At 45.2% G+C, this 12354-nt stretch overlaps 1 protein-coding gene across 1 annotated transcript in view; it reads left to right on the forward strand.

Moving 5' to 3' along the window:
• Positions 1–305: 305 nt before the first annotated feature.
• The window catches only part of LOC140736268 (R-spondin-2-like), a 32337-nt gene continuing 20288 nt past the window's right edge, over positions 306–12354 (forward strand). Inside the window, exon 1 of the mRNA XM_073062213.1 lies at positions 306–407. Within this exon, the coding sequence (XP_072918314.1) occupies positions 335–407 (73 nt within the window). The 5' untranslated portion in view covers positions 306–334. The remainder of the gene's footprint in view (positions 408–12354) is intronic.

The raw sequence follows: 12354 nt of genomic DNA on the forward strand, positions 1-12354 counted from the left end.
AGAGAGAGAGAGAGTGTGTGAAAGAGAGTGTGTCTGTCTGTCTGTCTGCCTGTGTGGGTGTGTGTCTGTGTGTGTGTGTGCGCGCGCGCGCGCCCGTGAGCGGTGTAGGGGAGCAAGTTTACCCGGCATCTAATGGGTTAACCCAACCCCGTGACGCCGAGGCTGCGATCTGGAGAAGAGTTTGGAGATGAGGAGGGTCCTGGTGCAGATGGGTCAGGACTCAGACTGCGAGAGCCGTACTCTGCGACGAACCCAAAACGTAACCGCCCTCCCTCTCCATCCTGATCCCGGGACAGTGGCTTCGGCTCGGCACAGGCAGCGAGCGGCCGCGCAGATGGACCTGAGGACTCTGACATTTGGGATCCTCCTGCTGGGATGCTGGCAGCCAGCGGTCGGAGAGGACACAGGTACATCCCCGGGAGTAGGGGAAAGGCGGGAGACCTCGGGGACCTGCTGGACGAAGGTGCTCGTGTTGTCTGGGCAGAGTCCACAGATGACCGGACCCAGAGACAGAGGCAAACGCGCTCTAGGTGTCCGGACTGGGTGGGGAGGCGCCCTTATGCCTTTTCACTTGGGACCCCTGTCCTGTGAGTGTTTCCCCCGCCTCGCTGTAGGACCCTCTTTGCCGCGGCCGGGATAGATATTACGCATGAAATTCGGTTTCATCTGAGAGCAGTCGCGGGCGGTGGAAAAGAACTGGTGCCTGGGGATGGACCCGGAGCTGACACCGCTACAGGGTCCGCCCGAACGAAGTTCGCCAGCAACCCCCCACCCCCGACCCTTTTTGGGGTTCCACACCATTCCTCGGTCCAAAACCGTCCCTCCTTCCCCCGTCCGTCTCTCCCTCCAGCACCCATCCATCCTGCCCTCCCTCCATCCCTCTCTCTAGCACCACCCCTCCTTCCCTCCCTGCAACAGCGTCTCTCTCCAATATTACCCCCCATCTCTCTGTCCTTTCCCATACCATGTACCTTCAGATCATCCACGGTCCCTCCATCCTTCACTTGATTTTCACTCCAACACTTCTCCCTCCGTCCATTCCTCTCACATTCCCTCTCCACCCGCCTATCCCTGCAATCCTCTGTCCGTCCCTCCTTCGCCTATCTCTGTCCCATCCCACCCTCTCAGTCCCCTCCTTTCTCTCGGTCCTTCCATCCACCCCGCACCAACACCCCTCTTGTGAAGGAGTCGCTGCCTCACGTAAGCGTGACTGCTCCCGGATTTGGAGAGGCGATGCTGCCAAGCGCTGGTCCAGCATGGAGATCGGGACTTCGTTGGGATGGGGTGGAATTGGGCCTTAAACCTTCGGTTGAATAGAAACCTGGCATCGAAACACGGGGGGTGGGGGGTGGAGGTGTCGATCCCGGTATACCGGTTCCGGAGTTCACGGCAAGGCCGGAGGTGTTGGCGCAGGTGAGCAGGAACTCATTGTCATTTAGAATCAGAATCAGGAAAAAAGTTTAATATCACTGGCATACGTTCACGGGTTCATTGTCCATTCAGAATTCTGACGGCGTGGGGAAGAAGCTGTTCTTGAAACCTTGAGTGTGTGTCTTCAGGCGCCTGTGCCTCTTCCTTGATGGTAGAGAGCTTGTCCTGGGTGGTGGTGTCCTTGATTATGGATGCAGCAATTCTGAGACATCACTTTTGAAGGACTCCTAGGTGGTGGGGAGACTAGTGCCCGTGATGGAACAGGCTGTGTTTACAACTTTCAGGAGTTTTTTTCTGATCCCTTGCAGGGACCCCTCCATACCAGATGGTGATGCAACAGTTTGAATGCTTTCCACAGTATATCTTTACAACTTTGTGAGAGTCTTTTGTGACATACAAAGTTTCCTCAAATATAGCCATAGTCGTGCCTTCTTTGTAATTGCATCAGTATGTTGGAGAGATCTCGGAGATGCTGACATTCTCTGATATTAACTGGAACAATTGAATTAAACTATTGAACCCAGGAACCTGAAACTGCTCAGGTGAGAGGAGAGCTCGCCTGTATGGTGAGGGTCCTTGATGATGGATGCTGCTTTCTAGTGACAGTGCTCTGAGTAAATGTGCTCATTGGTGGGTGAGGGGGCTTTACCTATGACGGACTGGGCTGGATCCTCCAATTTCTGAGGACTTTCCTGCTCCTTGGAATTGGTGTTTCCACACCAGGCTGTGATGCATTTTGCCCTACCAAAGATTAATACTGTACATCTGTACACCCATGGATCTGTTCACACTCTCCTTAAACAAACTGAATCATTGCCACTTCCAGGGCAACACACTCAGAATTATGGAGGAACTCTGCAGGCCAGGCACCATCTATAGGAGTGCATAAACCGTTGATGTTTTGGGCCGAGACCTTTCACTAGGACCGGGCTTAAAGGTCTTGGCCCAAACTGTCGACTGTTTTTGCATTTCTGTTGATGCTGTCTGGCTTGCTGAGTTCCTCCTGCATTTTGTGTGTGTTACGCTGGATTTCCAGCATCTGTAAAATCTCCTGTGTCAATTGTTTAGCACCTCTGTGTAAATTTCACCTGACACGTGCCTGCCCTTTAACAGTATATCTCTTAGAGGTTGATCACCGCCCTCAAGGCTGGTCACGTTTTAAAGCTGTATCATTATGAACGTTTGTAGGGTTGCTTGCCGAACCTGGAGATTAGGTTGCAAATGTTTCAATACCAGTCAAGGTGAGATCATGTAGGCAAATGAATGTTGTTTCTGCCAAGTACTCACATTTATATTGGTCCGACTCATTATTCCGATTGGTTGGTTGTTGCGCTAGCTGCTAGTAGAAAGTCGGCAGAAATAGCCCAGATTATGTCACCTCGACTGGTGATGAAATGTTTGCAACCTCACCTCCAGGCTTGGTGAACAACCCTACAAAAAAGCAGCTAACCCACCTGAGCTACCAATCTTCTCTTTCCTTTCAATCCTTTCTGAGTGTTGGCATACAACCTGTTTCTATTGCTTTTCCAGACAACACCTTTTAGATTACAACTCGCTGCACACAAAAATACTTCCCCCCCCCCGATTCTTTCCCCAATGATCTTATGTCTGCAGCATTTTATTGAATCCTCCTCCCATCCTTATTTTACCAACATCCCTCATCAGTTCTAGTAACCAAACAAGAAAGACAGATGCTTCAACAAATGCTGTTGTTGAGACCTGAGTTTCCAGAGATATATTCAGGGGCCCCCTCATTAGGTACACCGGTACACCTTGTTAATGCAAATGTCCAATCAGCCAATCATGTGGCAGCAATTCAGTGTATAAAAGCATGCAGACATGGTCAAGATGTTCAGATCAAACATCAGAATGGGGAAGAAATGTGATCTACATGACGTTGACCATAGAGTAATTGTTGGTGCCAGACGGGGTGGTTTGAGTATCTCAGGAATTGCTGATCTCCTGGGATTTTCAGGCCAAGTAGTCTCCATTGTTTACAGAGAATGGTGCAACCAGTAAGTGGCTTTTCTGAGGGCAAAAATGCCTTGTTAATGAGATGAGACCAGAGTGGTTCAAGCTAACTACAGGGGCTTCCAACCTGGGATTAATGGGACTCTTTACTTAATGGTATTGGTTCATGGCATAAAAAGGTTGGAACCCCGAGCTAACAGGAAGTTGACAGTAACTCAAGTAACCATGTGTTCCAACAGTGGTGTGCAGAGGAAAATTTCTAAACACAAAAGACATCAAACCTTGAAGTGGATGGGCTACAGCAACAGAAGATCACAAACATACACCCTGAGGCCACTTTATTAGGTACCAAAGGTAACTAACAAAGTGACAACTGAGTGGAGGTTGGGTTTATGACATAGCACAGTCTTTGAGTTGGAAGTTCATGGGATTCAGTACAGCTCCAGATACATCAACATGTAATAGGAACATTAAAAATGGATTCGGTAAGTTATGTGGCTCCTGAAGCCTGCTATTTCAGCAAAGAAACCCATGGGTGCTCATCCATTTCAATTCCACTTTCTCACCTGTTCCCTATTTCCCACAACATACTCAGTGCCTGTAAGTCCATTTATCCGTGTTCAATATACTCAACAGAGATTTAAGACAAGGCTGGTTGACAATGGAATTGAGCCCCATGGTTGCAGAATGGTTTGGAGATTAGAAACCAGAGTCAGCATGAAAGGAACCTTCTCAGAGAGGAACGGTGTGGTGAGATATTTCACCAGGACTGTTACTATTTACCATCTCAATAACTGATCTAGACCTCAGCAATACCAGGCACCTTATGAACAGAGTACAAAGTAAAGAGGTTGGTGTTGATTTTCTTAGGGATGTCAAGCTGTTTCTGAATTATTGTGCACAGATGCCAGCTGACCACTGTATTCCATTTTGGACACTGTGCCTCAGAAGGGATGCAGTCAACTCAAAACTGTCAGCGGAGTGAAACTCTGATAAATTGCAAAGCACAAAAGGTTTATGTGAAGGAGCGGGCACCGAGTGGCAGCCCTTGAGTATCCACAGAGCAGTGTTAAATATAGGATGGTTTGACCAGTCTTCACTTTACAAGCTGATGTTGGGTAAATTGCATGCCTAGGTGTAACTGCAGCGCAGATATATGGGAAACGCATTGTATCAAAAGGATAAGCAGGAAGGCAGAGGGGTGTGGCGATGCTCTGTTGGCAAAATATAAATCAAATCATTAGAAGGAGGTGACATAGGTTGGAAGGTGTTGAATCATTAAGGAATTGCAAGGGTAAAAAGACCCTGATGAGTGTTATATACAGATCCCCAAACAGTAGTAAGGATGTGATCTACAATGGGAGATAGAAAATACATGCCAAAAGGGCAATGTTACAACAGTCATGGGAAATTTCAATCAGCAGGTAGATTGGAAAAACCAGGTTGGTGCTGGATTCCAAGAGAGGAATTTCTAGAATGCCTATAGGATGGTGATTTAGAGCAGCTTGAGGCTGAGCCCACGAGGGGATCAGGTATTCTGGATTGGGTGTTGTGCAATGAACAGGAATTGATTGGAGAGCTTAAGGTAAAAGAACCCTTAGGGGAAAGTGATTATAATATGGTCAAATTCACACTGACATTTGAGAAGGAGAAGTTAAAGCCAGATGTATCCGTATTACAGTGCAGTAAAGAGAATTACAGAGGCATGAGAGAGGAGTTGGCCAGAATTGATTGGCAAACAACACTGGCAGGGATGACAGCAGAGCAGCAATGACTAGAATATCTGGAAGCAATTCAGAAGGCACAGGATATATACATCCCAAAGAGGAAGAAGTATTCTAAAGGCAAGATGTCTCAACCGTGGCTAACATGGGAAGTCAAAGCCAACAAAGAAGCCAAGAGAGGGCATATAATAGAGCAAAAATTAGTGGGATGTTAGAGGATTGGGAAGTTTTAAAAGCCAACAGAAGGCAACTAAAAAAGGTCATTAAGAAGATAAAGACGAAATACAAAAGTAAGCTAGCCAGTAATATTAAAGACGATACCAAAAGTTCCTTCATACATAGAGTGTAAAAGAGAGGTGAGAGTGGATATAAGAGCACTGGAAAACAATGCTGGAGAGGTAGCCATGGGGGACAAGGACATGGCAAATTAACTGAATAAGTATTTTGCATCAGTCTTCACTGTGGAAGACACTAGCACTATGGTGGAAGTTCCAGGTGTCAGGGGTCATGAAGTGTGTGAAGTTATCATAACTAGAGAGAAGGTTCTAGGGAAACTGAAAGATCTGTAAGTAGATAAGTCACCTGGACCAGATGGTGTACACACCAGGATTCTGAAAGAGGAGGCTTCCTCACCGCAGACTCAACCTGCAAATTAACCTTTACGGAATCCTGCACAAGGACTCCCTTTGAACCTTGGATTTTAAAATTTTCTCTCCATTTAGAAAATAGTCAACCCTTTCATTTTGCCTACCAAAGTGCATGACCGTACACTTCCCGACACTGCAATTTCTTCACCCATTCTCCAAATCTGTTGTAAGTCCTTCTGTAGCCTCTACTTCCTCAAAACTACCCCTCCACCTATATTTATATCATCTGCAAACTCTGCAACAAAGCCATCAATTCCATTATCTGAATCACTGACATTTAACTTAATATAGACACCTGTGGAACATCACTAGTCACCGGCAGCCAACCAGAAAAGGCTCCCTTCATTCCCACTCTTTGGCTCCTGCCAATCAGCCACTGCTTTATTCATGCTAGAATCTTTCCTATAATATCATAAAGCTTCCCAATCCTCTAACATACCACTAATTTTTGCTCTATTATATGTCCTCTCTTTTGCTTTTATGTTAGCTTTGTCTTATCTTGTTAGCCACGGTTGTGTCATCTTTCCTTTAGAAATCTGGCCAACTCCTCTCTCATGCCTCTGTAATTCCCTGTACTCCACTGTAATGCTGATACATTCAGACACTAATACTGGTACAAGAGTACGAAAGGCCTTGATAGGCTACCAGAGAGATCAGTAACTAGGGGGTACGTATTTGAACTAACTACAAAATTCATTTTAAGGAAATTGAGAAAAGTATTTCACCCAATGGATGATGAGGGTCTGGAAGTGGGGAAGGCAGAAACCTTGTAAGTAAATGTACCTGGATGAACAATTGAAACATCTCACATGCAAGGTTATGAGTTGAAAAGGTAGATTAGTGTAGGCCATTTTTGGCTGGCATGGGCATAGTCGGCTGAATGGCCTCAGTGTGCGCTGCAGATCTCGGTGGTTTGTTGGATCTCTGTTTAATTTAGATCCTCAGGATGCTTCTGTGAGTCAGAAATGATGAGCAGTCTTAATTAGGGTACAAGCAAACATACGAATACTAAGCGACTAAGTAAAGAGCTGAGAAATGAATGAACATGCAAAGAGAAAAGGAATAAAAAATAAGAAATGGCGCCTCTGGAAAAACTATCACTGTTATAGATAAGAAATCCTTTAGATAGGAATGAATTGATTAATAGGCTACATAATTAAAACAATTACATCACATGGGTAACGTGCTAATACTGAGCCAATGAAAACTGAGAAAGCTGATAAACTGTCAGTTTAGCTGCTATACCGCTTTCTACCCGTGAGTTAAAAATACATGAGTTTGTTAAAAAGTACAAATCTTATAAAATATTATTTAAAACAACAGGTTCAAGGTGTTGACACTGGTAAGGCTGGAGTCAGAGCCTTTAAGAGACATCCCAGAATAATGAAATAATCAAATCTGGAGACGAAGGAAGCGAGAGATTGAAGCAAGGCAAGATGGGCTCACATTTTCAAAGTACCGTTCACATCCTCAGGGTGAATCAACAAAATTTACGGCCAATGATAGCACAGACCACTCTCCCATTGGCTGGGCAACTCTTTGCAGATCCTTGCGATGTCAAAAGTGCCTTAGCTGTATTTAACATTGAACAGTTACAGAGCATCAAGTGCTGGTGAAATCTACTCCTTAGATACAAAGATTGGTGGAGGGGCAGGTAGTGTTGAGGAAACAGGTAGGGTGCAAAAGGACTTAGACAGATTAGGAGAATGGACAAGAGAGTGGCAAATTAAATACAATGTTGGGAAAAAGTATGGTCATGCGCTTTGGTAGTAGAATTAAACATGCAGAATATTTTTTAAATGGGGAGAAAATCCAAAAATCTGAGATGCAAAGGGACTTGGGAGTCCTCATGCAGAACATCCTGAAGTCTAACCTGCAGGTTGAGTCGGTGGTGAGGAAGGCAAATGCCATGTTGGCATTCATTTCAAGAGGCCTAGAATACAAGAGCAGGGATGTGATGCTGAGGCTTTATAAGGCACTGTGGGGCCTCACCTTGAGTATTGTGAACAGTTTTGGGCTCCTCATCGAAGAAAAGATGTGCTGGAATTGGAGAGGGTTCAGAGGAGGTTCACAAGGATGATTCTGGGAATGAAAGGGTTATCATATGAGGAACGTTTGATGGCTCTGGTCTGTACTCACTGGAATTTAGAAGGATGAGGGGGGATCTCATTTAAACCTTTTGAATGTTGAAAGGCCTAGACAGAGTAGATGTGGAAAGGATGTTTCGTATGGTGGGGGAGTCTAGGACAAGAGGGCACAGCCTCAGGATAGAGGGGTGTCCATTTAAAACAGATGTGGAGAAATTTTAGCCAGAGGGTGGTAAATATGTGGAATTTGTTACCACAGGCAGCTGTGGAGGCTAGGTCATTGGGTGTTGTTAAGATAGATATTGATAGGTTCTTGATTGGACAGGGCATCAAAGGTTATGGGCTGATGATCAGGGGTTGGTGTTGAGAGGGGAGAAAAAGGATCAGCCATGATTGAGTGGCAGAGCAGACTCGATGGGCCAGATGGATTAATTCTGCTCCTTTGTCTTATGGTCTTAATGTTGGTAAAACTATCAATTCAGTATGTGCTTCCAATCTCACAAGAAATGTTTATGAATAGGATCAGGATGTCACAACTCTCAGTGACAGGAAGCCAAGATTCTCTCTTTGTATTATTATCTCATCATCAGGCTAGACACCTCCAAATGACCCAAACGCCTACAAAGTCAAAGTCAAGTTTATTGTCAGATGCACAAGAATCAGATCAGGTTTATTATCACTGACATGTATCAAGAAATGTGTTGTTTTGTGGCAGCAGTACAGTGCAATACATTAACATTGCAATAAGTTACAATAATAGATGCTACAAAAGGTAGTGGATATGACCTAGTCCATCATGGGTAAGGCCCTCGCCACTACTGAGCACACGTATATGAAACACTGTCACAAGAAAGCAGCATCCTTCATCACTGACTCCCACCACCCAGGACATGCTCTCTTCTTGCTGCTGCCATCAGGAAGAAGGTAGGAGCCTCGGGACCCACAGCACCAGATTTAGGAACAGTTATTATCTCAACCATCAGCCTCTTGAACCAAAGGTGATAACTTGCCTCAACTTCACTTGCACAAATTTTGAAATGTTCCCACAATCAATGGACTCACTTTCAAGATCTCTTCACCTCGCAATCTCTATATTTATTGCCCACTTATTATTATTATTATTATTATTATTATTATTATTATTATTATTATTATTATTATTATTATTATTATTATTATTATTATTATTATCATCATCATCATCATCATCATTGATTTATTTATTTATTTGCACAGTTTGTTATCTTCTGTACTTGGTTGAACATCCAAGTTGGGTGGTCTTTCATTGATTCTGTTATGGTTATTATTCTATAGATTTATTGAGTATGCCCACAAGTAAATAAATCTCAGGATTGTATATGGTAACATACTGTATATGTACTTTGATAATAAATTTATTTAGAACTTTGAATTTTCAAAAATAAATAAATAGAGCAGAAAGAGCACAAAATAGTGTTCGTGGTTCATGGTCCGTTCAGAAATCTGATGGCGTTGGGGAAGAAGCTGTTCCTGAAAAGTTGAGTGTGTCTTCAGACTTCTGTACCAGCACCCTGAGGGTAGCAATGAGAAGAGGGCTTGTTTGGGGTGATGACGGATCCTGCCTTTTTGAGGCTTCACCATTGGAAGGTGTCCTGGAAGAGGAGGCTGGTGGCCCGTGATGGATCTGGCTGAGTTTACAACCCTCTGCAGCTTTTTCCAATCCTGTGTACGAGTGTGTACAAGTGTGACCATTGCAATGAAAACTTGCAGAAGCATTACTGGCACATAGCATCAGATAGGCAGCATTCACAAGAAACAAACAAACACCATGCACGACTTTTACAACAAAGAATACAGTTAAAACAAGCAGCAAATGTCTATTTTAGAGTACAGTAGTCATAGTGGTGAACTCCAGGCAATTAGGTTTGATAGGGGTGGCTTGGTAGCATAGTGGTTAGCACAACACTTTATAGTACCAGTGATCTGGGTTCAATTCCCACCGTTCTCTGTAAGGAGTTCACATGTTCTCCCGGAAACTGCGTGAGTTCCTCCCACAGTCCAAAGACTTACTGGTTGGAAGGTGAATTGGTATTTGTAAATTGTCGCCTGATTAGGCCAGGATTGAAGCGGGGGATTACTGAGCAGTGCAGCTCAAAAGTCTGGAAGAGCCTTTTCTGCACTGTATCTTATTGAATAACTAAATAAGTTAAGGGTAAAGTAACGTCTGCACGTTGTCCTCCTGCTTTGTCCTTTACAGAATAGACACATTTAACTCTTTAGCCGTTGTACATTGGTGGACATGTATCAAGCCACGCTACACAAGAAGCTGTGACTTTATTAACAGACCTGCTGTAACTTGCACATTTGATGCATTAATAAATTAACATTGGTGCCATACAGTAGTGCAGCAGTTAGTGTGACTCTTCACAATTCCTGCTGTAAGATCAGGGTTCAACTCCCACCGCTGTCTGTAAGGAGTTTATACCTTCTCCCCGTGATCCCGTGGGTTTCCTCTGGGTGCTCTAGTTTCCTCTCCCATTCCAAAGGATGCAAGGGCTAGGGTTAGTAATTTGTGGGCATGCAATGTTGGCACCAGAAACTCAGCAACACTTACGGGCTGCCCCCAGCACAACCTTGGACTGATACAGAACAACATATTTCACTGTCTGTTTCAATCCCTGTTTCATATGTTTTGATGTGCATGTGATTAATAAAGCTAATCTTTAATCTCTGGCATGAAATACTTAACTAAAACCACCAACAATTCTTTAATCCTTTTAATCAACATATGGGTTACTGTTCTTATCCAGATGTTGCTCTCTATCCAAACTTTGGCTTGTTGAACCAATTCACTGGCCCAAATTATGTCAAAAACACAGTTACACAAAACAGCTTAACTTGAGAGCGTGGTACTCACTGGTGTGGATGCCAAAGTCATTAAAAAAGGAGTGAGGAGACAAAACTGTGCTTTAAGATACTGCATTATCCATGAAGTTAAATGAGTATGCAGCATTCTGCAGCTTTTAGCCAATGGAGTTGCAGGAACAAGGCGGTTAAAGCATAGAAGAATGTCTGCAGTTGTCACAGTGATCACTGGCTGCACTGGATCCAGCTGCAGAGGAATGGCAGACTCTGGCAACAACTCAACCAAGGAGCACAGGAACGAACGGCAGACTCCCATGCAGAGAAGGAAACAAGAGCTTAGACATAGGAATACTAACAGAGTATTGGAGGCACAACCGAGCGACACCGTGAGACCAACAACACGCACAAAATGCTGGTGGAACACAGCAGGCCAGGCAGCATCTATAGGGAGAAGCGCTGTCGACGTTTCGGGCCGAGACCCTTTGTCAGGACTAACCGAAAGGAAAGATAGTAAGAGATTTGAAAGTAGTGGGGGGAGGGGGAAATGCGAAATGATTGGAGAAGACTGGAGGGGGTGGGATGAAGCTAAGAGCTGGAAAGGTGATTGGCGAAAGTGATACCGAGAAGGGAAAGGATCATGGGGCGGGAGGCCTCAGGAGAAAGAAAGGAGGGGGGGGGAAAGCACCAGAGGGAGATGGAGAACAGGCAAACAACTAAATATGTCAGGGATGGGGTAAGAATGGGAGGAGGGGCATTAACGGAAGTTAGAGAAGTCAACGTTCATGCCATCAGGTTGGAGGCTACCCAGCCGGTATATAAGGTGTTGTTCCTCCAACCTGAGTTTGGATTCATTTTGACAATAGAGGAGGCAATGGATAGACATATCAGAATGGGAATGGGACGTGGAATTAAAATGTGCGGCCACTGGGAGATCCTGCTTTCTCTGGCGGACCGAGCGTAGGTGTTCAGCGAAATGGTCTCCCAGTCTGCGTCAGGTTTCACCAATATATAAAAGGCCACATCGGGAGCACCGGACGCAGTATACCACACCAGCCGACTCACAGGTGAAGTGTCGCCTCACCTGGAAGGACTGTCTGGGGCTCTGAATGGTGGTGAGGGAGGAAGTGTAAGGGCAGGTGTAGCACTTGTTCCGTTTACAAGGATAAGTGCCAGGAGGGAGATTGGTGGGAAGGGATGGGGGGGACGAGTGGACAAGGGAGTCGCGTAGGGAGCGATCCCTGCGAAAAGCAGAAAGAGGGGGGGAGGGAAAAATGTGCTGGGTAGTGGGATCCCATTGGAGGTGGCGGAAGTTACGGAGAATTATATGTTGGACCTGGAGGCTGGTGGGTGGTAGGTAAGGACAAGGGGAACCCTATCCCGAGTGGGGTGGCGGGTGGATGGGGTGAGGGCAGATGTGCGGGAAATGGGAGAGATGCGTTTGAGAGCAGAGTTGATGGTGGACGAAGGGAAGCCCCTTTGTTTAAAAAAGGAAGACACCTCCTTTGTCCTGGAATGAAAAGCCTCATCCTGAGAGCAGATGCGGTGGAGACGGAGGAATTGTGAGAAGGGGATATGGTGTCCAATCATTCTCCACAAACACACAAGAAGACTCTGTCAGCAGTTCTAAACAAGAATTTCCTTAAAATAATC

Source organism: Hemitrygon akajei, chromosome 11 (genome assembly GCF_048418815.1).
Source record: "Hemitrygon akajei chromosome 11, sHemAka1.3, whole genome shotgun sequence".
Classification (NCBI taxonomy): Eukaryota; Metazoa; Chordata; class Chondrichthyes; order Myliobatiformes; family Dasyatidae; genus Hemitrygon; species Hemitrygon akajei.